General features: G+C 53.5%; 2 protein-coding genes across 3 annotated transcripts in view; both read left to right on the top strand.

The window, feature by feature from the left end:
- Window positions 1-2,493, top strand: part of COL27A1 (collagen type XXVII alpha 1 chain) — a 124,993-nt gene extending 122,500 nt beyond the window's left edge. Inside the window, exons 60-61 of one of the 2 annotated variants that reach the window (XM_079790348.1) lie at window positions 33-251; window positions 1,516-2,493. In XM_079790348.1, coding sequence (XP_079646474.1) covers window positions 33-251; window positions 1,516-1,662 — 366 coding nt within the window. In that variant the 3' untranslated portion in view covers window positions 1,663-2,493. Of the gene's footprint in view, window positions 1-32; window positions 252-1,515 lie in introns of those variants that run through there. The other variant, XM_079790349.1, reaches the window with a different exon arrangement.
- Window positions 2,494-11,295: 8,802 nt separating this feature from the next.
- LOC307110489 (alpha-1-acid glycoprotein-like) lies at window positions 11,296-13,880 on the top strand. The gene is made up of 6 exons (XM_079789609.1): window positions 11,296-11,421; window positions 11,811-11,953; window positions 12,201-12,271; window positions 13,117-13,224; window positions 13,405-13,508; window positions 13,772-13,880. The coding sequence occupies exons 1-6, from the start codon at window positions 11,311-11,313 to the stop codon at window positions 13,856-13,858; spliced, it is 624 nt and encodes a 207-aa protein (XP_079645735.1). The 5' UTR covers window positions 11,296-11,310; the 3' UTR covers window positions 13,859-13,880.
- Window positions 13,881-15,736: the final 1,856 nt, after the last annotated feature.

Below are 15,736 nucleotides of genomic sequence, written 5' to 3' on the forward strand. Positions count from 1 at the left end.
GACCCCGCCCCACGGCTGTGTCTCCTCCACAGGTCGAGTTTGCCGTCAGCCGAGTCCAGATGAATTTTCTGCACCTGCTAAGCTCTGAGGTGACACAGCATATCACCATCCACTGCCTGAACATGACCGTGTGGCAGGAGGGCCCCGGGCAGGCCCCAGCCAAGAGGGCAGTTCGCTTCCGGGCCTGGAACGGGCAGATTTTCGAAGCTGGGGGTCAGTTCAGGCCCGAAGTGTCCATGGATGGCTGCAAGGTAACTCGGAGCCCCCACAGGCCCCTCACGCACGGACCAGTGGGAAACCGTGTTTTTATATTAGTATGCTACCTATCATTTTTACACTTGTAATTTTATTGTGACAGCTTTATAAAACTGCTGTTATTCACCTTCCTCTCTGGGAACCTTCTGAGGGAAGATCTGGGCTGGTAAAAACGTTACAGGCTGGTAGAGATGGCACTTATTTGCAAGGCTGCTTATAGGAGGATGTACTTCTACTCTCTGCCCCCACCCTGACCGGGCTAATTTTTTCTCTTAACATTTTTGGTTATTTTCAAATGCCTTAAACAGAGTAGGTTGTTAGGAAAGAGAGAGATATAAAGTTGTCAAACAAACAGACCAGTGTCACAAGATTAAACAAAACTGGTAATGAGCGTGTTGGTTTTCCCACATCCTCACTAACATCTATAATAATAAAAGCATAATATGCAAATCAACCAAACGGCTGAACAGTGGAACAACCCGTCCAGCTGACCACGCTATGACACCCACTGGCGCCAGGCCAGCCAAGGTGGGTGCGATGCGATTGGTCTGGGGCCCAGGCATCACCCCATGATTGCCTCGCAGAGGGAGGCCCAGGCCACTGGCCGGCGGAGCAATCAATTGGCGGGGGGGGGAACCTACAATCGCACCAAAGAGGGAGGCCCAGGCCACAGACCAGCAGGCTGTGGCGGATGGGCGGGGCCTACCTCTTTGGGGCAATCGATCGTGGAGCTCCCGGGCTGTAAGAGGGCGCAGGCCAGGAGCCCTTGGGGAATGTCAGACTGACAGCTTAGGCCCGCTGCACTCACCAGCCGTGAGCCCGGCTCAGGGAGCGCACTGACCACCAGTGGGCAGCTCCTGCGTTGAGCATCTGCCCCCTGGTGGTCAGTGCGCATCATAGCGACTGGTTGTTCTGCCTTTCGGTCAATTTGCATATTAGCCTTTTATTATATAGAAGGATATATAAATCCAAAGCCTTAGAACTGTACCTATCTTTTGATCCAGCAAATCTGCTTCTAGAATTTGTTGTGTGGAAATAATTACAAATGTGCACAAAAGTTTAGGACAATGATAGTCATTACAGCATTGCTCACAAGAATCAAAGTAGCAGAAGCAATCTACATGGACCAGTCCAGGTGGGTGCTCTGGGGAAGTACCTTGTGGCCATCAGGAACTGCGAGGAGAGAGGCCGGGGGATCACGTGAGATGGACGAAGAGGCCCGTGATGGATATGTGTGTCCTCTTTTCCTTCTGCCCTCAGGTCCAGGATGGCCGCTGGCAGCAGACGCTCTTCACCTTCCGGACCCAGGACCCCCAGCAGCTGCCCATCGTCGGTGTGGACAACCTCCCTCCTGCCTCATCAGGGAAGCAGTACCGCCTGGAAGTTGGACCTGCGTGCTTCCTCTGACCTCTGACCTCCTGGCTCCTCTAGGCCTGGAGGGGAGGGAAGAGGAGTAGGAGGAGGCAAAGGGAGGGTACTTAGGGGCAGGTGGGCCCAGGAGAGGCAGCTCCCCTGCCCGAGGGTCCTAGGGCGGGCCCCAGATGTCGTCTGCCTAGTAGAAGTGGCTGGGGGGGTAGCGGGGAGTGGGGTGACCCCAACACAGCTCCAAAGACCAACCAAAGAGCCAGCCTGAGCCAACTGGGCCTGCAACCCGCCTGAGCCCCGTGGCCTGTCTCCCGGCTCCGCGGCCACACCTTCCCCCCCAGCTTCCTGCCCAAGCAAGAGCCCCACGTTCCAGCCAGCTGGAGGGAAGGGGGAAGCTGGTCCCCGCCAGGGAGCTTCGATGTGCAATATTAGAGAGGAGACATGAAAAAAGGAGAAAAGGAAAGAAAGAACTATATATATTTTATTTAAACAAACACAAAGAAGGTGCGTTACTATTCTTTTCACCTGGGAACGAGGTGAGAGGGTGAGAGAGAGCAGCCGGGGGTGGGAAGCAAAAGAAGCCGAGGGGAGAGGAGACCCTCGGGGCTGGGGGCGCCCACGTTTGCTACCTCCCACTGTGGAATCGCTGGTGCTCGCAATCGTCTCTTAGTGTATGTGATTTTTTTTTTTTTAAGGAAAAACAACAACCCTATTTAAGATTCTGAAGGTGCTACCATTTTTGCCACAGACTTTGAAGAAATGTTTTGACGTGGGCTCTCCTCCACATTTTTCTCTCTCCTCCAAAGGACAAAGTTTGGGGAACTTTTAAATTTGCCTAGCATCACCCTTGTGCTCATCTGGTAATCTGCTAAGGAGGGGGGGAAGAAAAAAGGGAAAGGGGGGGGGGGGGGAAGCAAAAAAAAACACAAAAAACACACACACAAAACACAACCCTGCCAGAAACAGAAGTAGTGAGATTTGCCTTTTAACTTACAGACTTTGAAACGTTTGTCCTCTTAAGCAGGGGAGGCCTGAGCATGAAGGATTCTGACCTAACCCTTCACGGTCCTGGAGGGGAGCTGGGCCAAGGGTGCCCTCGGAGGATGCCCGCGGAGTGGGAGGGTCCTGGGAGAAGCCTTGACCTTGAAGAAAGGGTTACAGGAGCAATGGGGGGTCAGGGCTGGCCTTGGAGGTGGAAGATAAGCATGGCACCATCTCCTGAAGCCACACGCCACCCACGAAGGTCCCCCCTCCCGGGAGCCTGTCCTGTCAAGACACAGCCATCACTCTTGCTTTTTTAGCCCTTAAATCCCACAGACACACAGCGTCAGTCGCTCCCCGTGTACATGTGGGCCGAGGAGAAGGAATGCCTACGGGAACCTCGGAGTGCGGCGTGATAGGGGTGTTCAGTGCCACCTGAATCGCCCTACATCAGCGAACCAGCCAGCACCCGGGGCGGATTCTGAGGTTATTTTAACTGAGGAATTATTGTGATCGAAGGGGAGATTTTATGTGAAAGTCTTATTTGTCTTTCTCTCTCAAGTTGTGTCTCTTGGGGAATTGGATTTGATTCGCATTATTTAATACCTCACTCTGGCCCACCCGTCCCACTGGTCCTGTCCCACCCTGCATCCCTGGCCCCCGGCCCCGCCCGGAGGCCTTCGGGGAAGGGCATTCCGCAGCCGCCCGGGCCTCGCTCAGCTCGGTTCCCCACGCTGCCTGCCAGTCTCGACCTGGCCTCCGTCTCGTCCTTGGGTTTTTCTGCTGTCCCCGTTTATGTCTCTGTCCACATGTCAGTGTTAAAACCCCCGTGGGTTCCGTCTCTCCTTTTCCCTTCTGGATTTTAAATAAATATTTAAAACTGAGGCAATGGAATGACGGGTCCGTGGCCGTGTACTTCTTTGAAAAGCCCGGGGAAGGTGTGTGGCAGGGCTGGAGGGTGGGGGGAAGGTCTTCAGGGGGTACCCCTGCTTCTGCTGCTTCCCCCATTGGAGGGGGGACAGGACGAGAGCTATGGCTCCTTCGCGGGAGGGCTGGCGCTGTGAGAGAGCTCGGTTTCTTAGGGCGAGGGTAGGTTTCTTAGGGCGAGGGTAACGCTCCCCCCAACCTGGTAGCTTCAAACAGCAGGAATGCATTCTCCCAGGGCTGGAGGCTGGAAGTCTGAAATGCAAGGACTGGCAGGGCCGCCACCAGTGCCGCCTCTTGGGGGGGGGGGGGGGGGGGCGTTCCCTACCTGGTCCAGCTCCTGGTGGCCCCAGGCGTGTCAGCGCCTCAATCCCCATCCCCACAGCCACAAGACAGCCTCTCTCTCTTCACATCTTTGGAGAAGGACAGCCGTCCTTGGGGATGAGGGCCCGCCTGGTCTTACCTGGATTCCTTCGGCAGAGACCCGACTTCCCAGGGAGGCCACCTTCACACAGAACGTGGTTAGGATTCCGACATATCTTTTCGGGAGACACAATTCATCCTGCAACATACAGGGAGGAGGCGTGCTGCGTTTAACACGAGCAATTCCTTGTTTTATTTTTAATCTAGTACAATCACGCATGACATAAAACTCACCATTAATGATCCTCCGTACATTCACAATGCTGTACAGTCACACACTGGGACATCCCTGTCGGACCCCATGTGTCCTGACCCTCGGTTCAGCGTTTTCTTCCTTCGCTTGTTTCTCCTTCTCAGGGACCTTGGACGGAACAGAACTTTTCTGTCCTTATGGAGGAGAAAGAACAAATCACAAGCAGTTGAGTTCATATCTGGGATTTTATGTTTTAAAAACTAGCTATTGCCCTAGCTGGTTTGGCTCAGCGGATAGAGCGTCGGCCTGCGGACTGAAAGGTCCCGGGTTCGATTCCGGTCAAGGGCACATGCCAGGGTTGCAGGCTCGATCCCCAATAGGGGGCATGCAGGAGGCAGCCGATCAATGAATTTCTCATCATTGATGTTTCCATCTCTCTCTCCCTCTCCCTTCCTCTCTGAAATCAATAAAAAAATATATTTAAAAAACACAAAAAAGCACCTAGCTGTAAGTTTCCAGGTCATCCGTTTACTTGCAGGGGGTCTTCTTACCCTCCCCTCCCGGGCCCCTCTCCCAGGCAGTGAGCACCGCGAGCTGCTCCGTGGCTCCGAGAGTCCCATCCCCAAAGCCCAGGATTCCTGGTCCGGAAGGGCTAGGAGATTCCCACATCCCAGGTGCACCCTCCCATTGTGCAGAGAGGGCAACAGGCCCCAGGGCAGTGCCTGGAGTCACCTGGTGAAGTCACAGCAAAGCTGCCATTCAAGCCCACGAGGGTTGATGGCGCTGTTGAGTGCCTAAACCAGTGGTTCTGGGTGCTGGTTGCCTCTTTTCAGCCGCTTCCCAACCCTCCTGAATCACAAACCCTGAGGGTAGGGTCAGCAATCTGAAAGCTTCCCTGGAGATGCGAGTCCCAAACATCACAGCCCTGCCCTATCTCCTAAATTGGGAAAATGCTTTTCCAACATTGGAGAGAAAAAAAATACTTGAAAATGAGATAACAAAATTTTCATTTCTTTGACAAAATCACAAATGAAGTAGAAACAGACTGGCCCATTTCCTGAGATCTGTCCACCCTCACGGAGTTTGCTCGGCTGTCAGGTCACACTTCCCGTTTTGCAGAGGGAACTTCAGTCACTTTAATACCTGTTTTCCCCACCGCAAGCTCAGCGCGGGCAGGCATGCACCTGGCGCTCTGCTGTAGCCACAGGTGACGGCACTCAAGCTTGTTCAGTGAACCCTCTGCATTTCCTCACACCCATTCCTCAGCAGCACCATCCCCGTGTTGAGCTGCGTGTGGGCACGAGAGCAACAGCGATGGGTCTGGCCATATGTCTGGGGGGCTCCGAGTCTGGTGGAGGCAGAGGGAGGGGTTAGAACTTGTGTGGAGCAGGGGACGCGAAAAGGGGGCACAGCTGATGCAATCTCAGCAGGGGGAGGTAGTGAGGAGGTGACACTATGAATCAGGATCGTCAGAGAAACAGAACCAATAGGATGTATGTGCTTAAAGAGATGTATTAGGCCCTGGCCGGTTTGGCTCAGTGGATAGAGCGTCGGCCTGCAGACTGAAAGGTCCCAGGTTCGATTCCGGTCAGGGGCATGTACCTTGGTTTCGTGCACATCACCAGTAGGAGGTATGCAGGAGGCAGCTGATCGATGTTTCTCTCATCAATGTTTCTAATTCTCTATCCCTCTCCCTTCCTCTCTGAAAAAAAATCAATAAACTATATATTTTTAAAAATGTATTAGAAGGAGTTGGCTCCCATGAGTTTGGTGGTTTGCAAGTCCCAAGATCTGCTCAGGGAGTCGGAAGCTGGGGACCCAGGAGAGCCGATGGGCTAGTTCTAGTCTGAAGGCGGGCAGGCTGGAGACCCAGCAAAAACTGGTCTTTCCATTCATGTCCAAAGGCAAGAAAAGGCTGATGCCCATCTCAAGCAGTTTAATTAAATATCTGGGTACCCCATGGCTCAACTAAGTTGACACATAAAGTTATCACCCACGTTGAGTTGAGAGAAACTGAATAGAGGTTAGCCTGATGGGGAAGGGCATTGCGGGGAGAGGGAACAGCACCTGATAGTAAAGGTGCCGTGCATATGTGGGGAACAGTACGCGGTCCAAAAGGTGCTGAGGGTGTAGGAAGGCCGGGGGTGCTGGGCTGGGTACAGGACAAGCCACAGGCTTGCCCAGGAGAGCAGGGTTTGGGTTGGCCAAGTTGGGTTTGGGCTGCGATGGGCGCTGGAGCGGGGCTGTCCAGGAGGCAGCTGGCTGAGCTGGGAGGACAGGGAAGAGGTCTGAGCCCCTGCCTCTCCATCAGAGCTCCAGAACCATCGGATCAGCAGCAGCTGTGTGGCTCTGAAGACATGAGAGGGGAATAGAGTCAGGAAGAAGGGCCGGAGGGAAACGGGGGGGAGGGGACGGGGGTCCAAACTCTAGGAGGGCCTCCTGTAACCTGGCCAGGGACTGCCAGCCCGTTCCCAGCAGGGACAGGTACACCTGGACATGGTTGGGGAAAGCAGGCAGATCTCCCGGGTAGGCAGCACCTGCTGTTTCCAATCTCTAATTGCACAACCGGGTGTCAGGAAACAGCCAGAGTGGATTTCCCAGGCCCGGGTCAACTCCAAGGGGAAGCCCAGGCCAGTCCGTGTTTGCTCTGTCCACACGAGCCCTAGCCACGGACAGTCACACCCCACAGTGACCAGCAGCCTGGTGCTGGGAAGAGTCAGGGAGGGGCAGGGACAAGGGGAGAGGCTGGCAGGTGATTCCAGTCCCAGCTTCCTGATCACTCCCACTATCTAGGCCTCAGTTTCTCCCTCTGCAAAATGGGGATGATATGCCCTTCCCTGCTTGCCAATCACAGACGGGGCTATTGCTTCATAACAGTAGGGTGAACCATATGAAATGGAATGATATTCAACAGCTTTTTGACCTAAAAAATCCTCAGCGTCACATGGTGCAACCCAATGACAGCACCGTTCAAAATAACAGCAGCTCCATTGCCACCTGCTGTGAACCAGGAGCCATGCGGATGGGATGTTTGCAGCCCATGCGTGACCCTCTGAGACACATGTTATTATTACCTTGGCTCTTCGGATGAGGGAGCTGAGGTCCAAAGAGGTTACGTAAGGTGCCCCACACCACAAAACAGGTCCTGAACTTCAGCAAATCTTCTCTTTGGGTATTTCCTCCACCGAACACCAAGTTCCCACTTAGAACAGCTTGCTCTGCCAATGGATTCTTCCTGGCTGTTCAGGCAGAAGACCACAAATTAACCATCGGACTCGGAGCTCAGCCAGGGCCTTGATGAAAAAGTCTGGATGAGCCGGCTTTCTCAGCAAATGCATTCTTTCAAAATGTGTGCATTTCCCTGGTTATCTAAACACCTCTGCACCCGACCTCACTGTTTCCTCATCTATCTGATGGGGGAAAGATCCTCTTTTCTTACTCCCACTATAGACATATTTTTGCATTTTGATGTTCTTAGAAGTGGGATGGAACCTGCAATCCCTGAAGTAATTATGGAATGCAAGAATCTGTCTTTCTTTCCTCCGCACCCCAGCCTGTCATTAAACGGGTGGTGACTGGTGTTAGAAACAGGCGGCCCCCTAGAAGCACATTTGTTTCACTTAACAAGCATTTTACAAACGTGGACTGATTTAACCCTAACAGTCCAGGAAGGTGGGTACGTACAGTCATTATCCCCATTTTACAGGTAGGAAAATTGAGGCACAGAGAAGTAACTCGCCCAAGGTCACACATCTAGCAAGTGATATAGCCGAAAACACTTCACCCCCACCCTACACTGTCCTGATGGCTTTTCTGTCTCTTTCCTCCCTGTCAGACTTCTCTTGAGATTGTGGCAGGGCCAGATGAAGGGGCAGGCTAAGGAGGGCCGTCCAGAACCTCAGTCCATAGAAGTACGAAAGCATCCTTGAAATTTAAGAAGATGGAGAAAATGGCGCTGTGTCGGGGTGAGTGCTGGGTGCCCTTGAAGGAACTATTTGGATATAGCCTCTTGGGAGGAGAGCGAGGCCTCTAGGGAGCAGCCTGACAACAGTGAGGAGGGTGAGGGGCACGCATCCCTTCTGAGGAGAGGCCCTGGATTGTAAGGGGAAATTGGTTTCTCTCTACTCACAACACTGGGGCCGCCAAATGTGTGGATTCTCTCCCACACCAAGCCATCCGACTCTCCAGATGCTAGCTGGGTGTCCTACAATTCAGTTCACCGGAGTCAGCATCAGATCCCACAGGTTAAGGGCTCAGTCCCGCGAGACTCTCCACCCAGAGGCCAATCACCCGTCCTGGTAGTCACCTGTGCTTCTCATCAAACCTGCCTTCGAGTTTGGCAATTTAGACCTATGGAATCCACCGCTCACAGGACTGGGGATGAGTAGTTTACTGCCTAGATCACCGGTGTATTAAAAAGGATATAACTCGGGAACAGTCAGAGGAGATGCAGAGAGCGGAGTCTGTGGAGGGGCACAGAGCTCCAGGCCCTCTCTGCACAGGAACCTCCCAGCACCTCCACGGGTTCCCCACCCGGAAGCTCTCCAATCCCCGTCGTGTAGGATGAAAGCTTCCTTAAGGTGGCAGGATTGGCTCAATTGTTGCGCATTCAATAGTGATCAGGTCACTCTCCAGCCCCAGATCCCTCTCCAGAGGTCAAGCGTGGGGCTAAAAGTTCAACCCTCTAATCTCTTGGTTGGTTCCCCTAGTAACCAGCTCCCTCCCACCTTGAGGCTGTCCAGGAGGTAGGAGACACTGGGCCATCTCATTAGCATACAAAAAAGGTTTTCAGAGGGTTTTAGATTCAGAGGGTTTTAGAAGACATGTACCAGGAAACAGAGGTAGAGACCAAATCCATACATTTCCTATATCACACTCCCTGCCTGTGGTTTTGCTTCAAGAGGGCACGCAGGTTACAAGAAAGACCAAACCCTGCTCTTTGCCTGGGTCTCCAGTTCGCCCCAGATATTTTTTAAAAATATATTTTTATTGATTTCAGAGAGGGAGAGGGAGATCTAGAGCGAGAGAGAAAGAGAGAGAGAGAAAGATCAATCTCGAGAGAATCATTGCTCGGCTTCCTCCTTCACGCCCCCTGTTGGGGATCGAGCCTGCAAACTGGGGTATGTGCCCTTGACTGGAATTGAACCCAAGACCTTGGAGTCTACAGTCTGACACTCTATCCACTGAGCCAAATTGGCTAGGGCTGTCCTCAATTCTTTTAAGCAGTTAGGGGGAAGGTCCAAGGTTCTTCCTGAGCCTCCTGGGCCCAGATAGTGTTCAGGTCAAAATAAGCTGCTGAGTGGCACATCTTGGGGTGCTTGTTCTGAACCCCTACAGAACAGACAACATAGGCTCGACCAAGGCTGGCTCCTTTTGCTCAGCATTATCTTTTTGAGATTCATTCATATTGTTCCTTATGTCCGTAGTTCATTGCTTTTCATTGCTAAGTAATATTTCATTGCACAAAAAATGCTACCATTTGTTTTTCCATTTTCCTGCTGACTGAGCCTTTGACTCGCTTCTAGTTTGGGGCTATTTCAAATAACACTAAAGCCTTACACGTGGCACAGGCTTTTCTTGCTCTTGAGAGGAGAGGTAATTTTAGAAATCAATTTGGTCAATCTCGGACACCTGTCATCAGAGGGGAAAAATCACAACGTAAAACGCTATAGACTGGTGGTCAGCAAACTGCGGCTCACGAGCCACATGTGGCTCTTTGTCCCCCTGAGTTTTTAGCAAAGGCCAGCTTAGGAGTACCCTAATTAAGTTAATAACAATGTACCTACCTATATAGTTTAAGTTTAAAAAATTTGGCTCTCAAAAGAAATTTCAATCGTTTTACTGTTGATATTTGGCTCTGTTGACTAATGAGTTTGCCGACCACTGTATAGACAATTATACCTCAATAAAGCTGGAAACAATATCATAAAATGCTACAGAAAGATGTAAAGAGAGGGGCTGATTAAGTAAATTATAATCTAGGAAGTGAGTGAAAGGTGATGTGAGCTTTAAAATCACAACCACTCACTACAGTGAAACATGAAAAACTATTCAAAATGTATAAAATGGCCCTAGCAGATTTTTCTCAGTGGATGAGCATCAGCCTGTGGACTGGTGTTAGAAACGGGTTTGATTCTGGTCAAGGGCACAAGCCCGGGTTGCAGGCTCGACCCCTAGTAGGGGCCTTGCAGGAGGCAGCCAATCAATGATTCTCATCATTGATGTTTCAATCTCCCTCTCCCTTCCTCTCTGAAATCAATAAAAATGTCATTAAAAAAAATAAAATGGATGAGCATCCAACGTTGTAAGCATACCATAATAATACTTTGTGAAAACATTATTTGTATGGATAAAGATTTGGCCCCATCATGTAGAAATGCGGAAGGGTGGTAGAGTTAGTAATGCCACGGGATTTCCTGAGCACCCACTGTGTGCTGGGCTCTGCTCCAGGATTGGGGGCAGCTGGTGAAAGAGGGAAAGCTTCCCTCTTGAATAGCAGAGGATAAAAACAACACAGAAGTGACTTCCTGTCTCAGATGTTGGAGATGGTTCACATAATACATTTACTGAACATAGACATTCAACTTAATGCCCCGTGTTGTTTTGTGTGTGTGTGTTTCTTGGAAAATGCCCCTGCCTCCAGGCCTGGGTTGGGGCCTCTCTGGACTTTTAGTCTTTCACAGTTGTTACCACACTCAATTGGAACTGAATCCATGTTTGCCTTCCCCCACACTCTGCACCCCTCTCCCCCACACATTGCCCCTACACCCCAGGCTAGCCTGGGGACTCTCCAAGTTGCCTTCAGCATCTGATTTATAACTGGGTCTCTCTCAAGTCCTAGCACTCAGCGGGGCAGGAGTTGATGGAACTCTGAGCACCTGTCCCTCTATCATCACTAATATCACTCCAGCCCTTTCCACCTTGGCTTTGAACAACCCGACCTTTGGGCCCTGGTCTCAAGGTCAGGGAACCAAATTAGACCTGAGCTTGGAGGCTTTCCCTGGGCTGACTTTTGGGAAAGGAGGGAATGTTCTGCACAAGGCATTTCCCAAAAGCTCACCGGATTGTGTCACAGCGGGTCCCCAGGGCCCTGCCCACCGCTCATTATAAAGGTCACCGCACCCCTCAGCCACCAGTACCTCCGACGCCAGCAGCATCCTCCTCTGGCCATGGCGCTGCCCTGGGCCCTTGCGGTCTTGAGCCTTCTTCCTCTGCTGGACGCCCACAGCCCAGCGTGTCCCAATTTCTCAGTGCCGATCACCAATGCCTCCCTGGACCAGGTGGGTGCCTGGGCCCTGAGCGCCCTGGGAGCTGGCTCCCTCTCTGGGCTTCCCTTCCCCTGCTGGCTCGCGGTCAGCCTCTCCTGGGCGCTGGGTGAGAACCAGGCCAGCCTCCAGCAGCCTTCCTGTGCCTCCAAGCTCAGAGCCTCCTTGCAAAGTCCCTCAGCAGGGCAAGCTGCACTGGGGGAGGGGCCGCTGGAGGCAGGGAGGAGGTGGAGGGGAGGGAGAGTGATAGCTGATTCCTAGAGTGAGCTCCTTCAGGCCCCACCCCCTCCTCCGGGCCTCTGTCTCCTGATTTGCAAAGTGGAAAGATCTGCCCCAGTCTCCTCCCAGCTGACTATCCAGGACTAAGTTCTCAGTCTCCATCACCTGCTCCTGCTTCTCCTCAGATCTCTGGCAAGTGGTTTTATATCGCCTCAGTTTATCGCTTCCCCGAGTACAAGAAGGAAGCTAGTGAAATCCATGCAGCTTTCTTTTACTTCACCCCCAACCACACGGAGGACACCATACTGAGCAGAGAGTACACAACCATGTAAGCCCCCCACAAGGCCCTGGCTTGCCAGCTCAGCCCCAGCATCAGCCCAGCTTCTGGCCCCTCCTCTCAGCTGAGCAAAGACCAGGAGCAAGCCCCTGCCCCCTCCTGGCCTCAGCCTTCTCTTCCAGGGAATGGGGGCAGGGCTGACTCTAATTGCCACCTGACTCTCCCCCTCCAAGACTGTGACAGTCCACTTCTCCTTGGCCATCTTACTGTTTTTCTCTCCTCTTCCCTCTGGCTTTAGGCGGGGACAGTGCATCTATAACTCCAGCAACCTGAGGGTCCACCGAGAAAATGCGACCCTGACCAAATATGGTGAGCCCTCAGGGGAAGGTTGCTGTGTGGGATGGGGGGATGGGGGGTGGGCCAGCCCAAAGGAGGGGATCTGGGGGCTTTGGGCACAGAGAGCCCAGGAGATGCCCACTTCTTACATCTCCATGGGCCCGCTGCCTGCACACTGAAGCAGTCAGTCATAGCTGCCAACATCTCTGAGCTCTTACTATGTGCCAGGTGCGGTTTGAAGGGCTTCCTATGAATTAACCCACGTTAATACTCATAAACCACCCAAGGAGGGCATCCCAGTGATCAGCTCAGGACATGGAGAGACAGGTGCCCTCTTGTCTCTCTCACTCATCTTGCAATCAGACCTACACTCAACCCGATTTTGCTTCCAGTCCTGCCCCTCAACCACTCCTTTTGTTTTTGTGTATTGTTAATCCTCACCTGAGGATATTTTCCCATTGGTTTTTAGAGAGTGAAAGGGAGGGGAGACACAGCTGGACTGGGGAGCAAGTCTGCAACTGAGGTACATGCCCTTGGCAGGAATCCAACCCTGGACCCTTCTGTCCCTGGGCCCATGCTCTATCCACTTAGCCAAACGAGCTAGGGCTCAACCACTCTTTGTCCTCTGGGATCTAAGGGTGGCTGCCCACCCATGTCCCCACCATCACTGCATAGAAGGCACATAGCAGGAACACACAATGCCAATGGAACTGAACCAACACCTGAGGCTCCTCTCTGAACCTGGGACACATGGCCCAGGTGAACCCCTGGCCCGCACCCATTGGCTGTGTGGGCCTGGGCACACCCAGGTTGCCTCACCTGTGAGGAGTGACCACTGTGACTTCTCCATGGTCTCACCCAGAGGCTCTCTCTTCCAGAGAATGGCACAGAACATTATGGCCACCTGCTGCTCCCCAAGGACCCCAAGACCTTCATGCTCGCTGCTTTCCCAGAAGATAAGCAGAAAATGGGGCTGTCCTTCTTTGGTAAGCACCCCAAACTCCCACCAGGCTTCCCCCAGGGCCACCTGCTCCTAGGGCTGGGCCCCTAGACCTCCAGTCCTCCCTGGCCTCTACCCAGCCCCCACCCAATCCCCCCCCCCCCACACACACACACACACAAACACACACTGATATGCTCACCTGTACCCTTGCTCCCTCCTGCAGCTGACAAGCCAGAGGTGACCCCGGAGCAAATGGAACAGTTCTATGACTACCTCACATGCATGGGCATGGACAAGTCCGAAGTCCTGTACGCTGACGAGAAAAAGGTGAGCGCCAGCAGGACTAGGTGGTGCCCACCAGAGGGCGCTCCTGCTGTGGGCAGCCCAGAGGCCCAGAGAGGGCCATCTCCCAGCCAGGGCTGCACACCAAGGCAGGAGAGCCTGCTTTTCTGAGCCCATCTCACTGCGGGGACTGCTGAGCTTCCCAGAGGCCCATGGGGCCTGGTGCTCCAGTCCAGAGCGCACTCCACCTTCCCCCAGGACCCCTGCCCTCCCCCGTCACTGTGCTTTCTTCCCCCGCTGTCCTGTAGAACCTGTGCCTGCCGCTGGAGAAGCAGCACGACGAGGAAAGGAGGAAGGAAAAGGAGAGATCCGAGACAGGCACAGCGTTGGATTAGGACCTCGGGGACTTTGGGGGCCCATCCTGAGACCCCCACCCTCCCTGTGTGCCTCAGTTCTTTCCCTCAGTGGCGCCAATAAAGTTTCTGCATTTGGAATAGGCAGGTTGCCATTTGCTCACTCATTCCTTCACTCATTCATTCATGTTGAAGCCGGCGCCCCTGGCTGCAGAAGCCCCTGCTGTAACCCCCAGCACACATGCCAGGATGGACGATGGCACGTGGTGTGGGAACCCAGCACGAGGAGGTTCCTTCTGCAAGGGGAGTCTGGGAAGGCTTCCTGGAAGGGGCATGTGAACCAGCCCAAAAAGATTAGGAGCTTGATAACACCTGCTGTTCCTGCTGCAAGCCAAGGGTCTGAGAGGACGCGTTTGAGGAACATAAGGCAGAGGACCCAAAGTGGAGTTCAGGTGGATTAGGTGGAGAGGACTCAGGCACACGGCACGGTGCCAGGCCTCACCCTGGCCATCTGGGAGGTGAGATGGGCAGAGCCTGACAAAGTGAGCACCCAGGGCCAGGGCCAGGGCAGAGACAGGGGGGGAGTTGAAGCCACAGAAGCCACAGAGGGAGGCAGGAAGAGTGGGAATGTGCCCCCAACAGGCCCACGGGTGGGGAAGGGGGGATGGCTGCGTCAACCTTCTACCCCACCTAACTGACTTTAGAAACCACAAGTCAATTGACATGCACCACAAACACCAGAAACTTTGGGAATGATTTTGGGGTTTTTGGCTTTTCCTTTTTTTTTTTTTTAATGATCCATATTCATTCTTCTTCATTTTCCCTCCTAACGAAAATAGGATTTTCCAATGCCCCAAATATCACTGATGCACACACATTCCAGAGAAGCTGAGGTACACGCTGCTATGGGGTGGAGGGGTAGGACACGGCCTGGTGCAGGGCCATAGACCACGGCCTGGCAGGTAGCTGGCCACTGGCCCAATTCCACACAGATCCCCAGGACAGAGCGGGGTCTGGAGAAGAGGTACAGAGGGGAGCCATGGAGGACGGCTTCCTGGGGTGTCTCCATCCCAGCAAGCCCATGGGAAAGGCTGCTCCAATCACAGAGGAGCTGGGCACAGGTCATCCTGGGGGCCGGCACCCCAAGATATTCCAATGGTCCCAGAGTGTCCCACCACCAGCCACGTCTTTCCAGAGATGCCTGCTGCCAAGCGGCAGGTCACAGGCAGGTGGCCAGGCTTGTGCCAGAGCCCCTGGCCCCACCCCTTCTTATCTGGCTTCCTGAGGAGGATGCAAGGCCAGGAACACTCCTCCGTTCAAGAACTGTCCACCCGGATATAAAGTACATATTATTAGCTGGAGGTGGGCACGTGCAGGAGACGCCCAGAGACTGCCTGTGGCCTTGGTCCCGGCACCTCCTTCAGGGGCTGGTGCCCTGGGAGGTGACCTCTCTTGATGAGCAGAGCTCTCCCGTTTTGCCAACACCGAGACTGAGCAGCGGGGCCTGTGCTGGAGGGAGAACCCCTCGTGAGGGGTCCGCAGGGCCTTCAGGGGAGACGGCAGCAGGCTGCACGCCCACCTGTCCGTCATCTGTCTCTGAGCCCCCAGAGCCATCAGAAGAGGCAGGAGCCCCGCAGGCTGTGGGCCTGGCGCAGGTCGGCTGACAGGGAGCGGCTCATGTGCTTGGTGGTGGAGCGGACGCTCCAGGATTGGGGGCAGCTGGTGAAAGAGAGCAAGCTTCCCTCTTGAATAGCAGAGGATAAAGACAACACAGAAGTGACTTCCTGTCTCAGATGTTGGAGATGGTTCACATAATACATTTACTGAACATAGACATTCAACTTAATGCCCCGTGTTGTTTTGTGTGTGTGTTTTTCTTGGAAAATGTCCCTACCTCCGGGCCTGGGTTGGGGACTCTCT

This window comes from Cnephaeus nilssonii (assembly GCF_951640355.1).
Source record: "Cnephaeus nilssonii genome assembly, chromosome: 14".
NCBI classification, from domain to species: Eukaryota; Metazoa; Chordata; class Mammalia; order Chiroptera; family Vespertilionidae; genus Cnephaeus; species Cnephaeus nilssonii.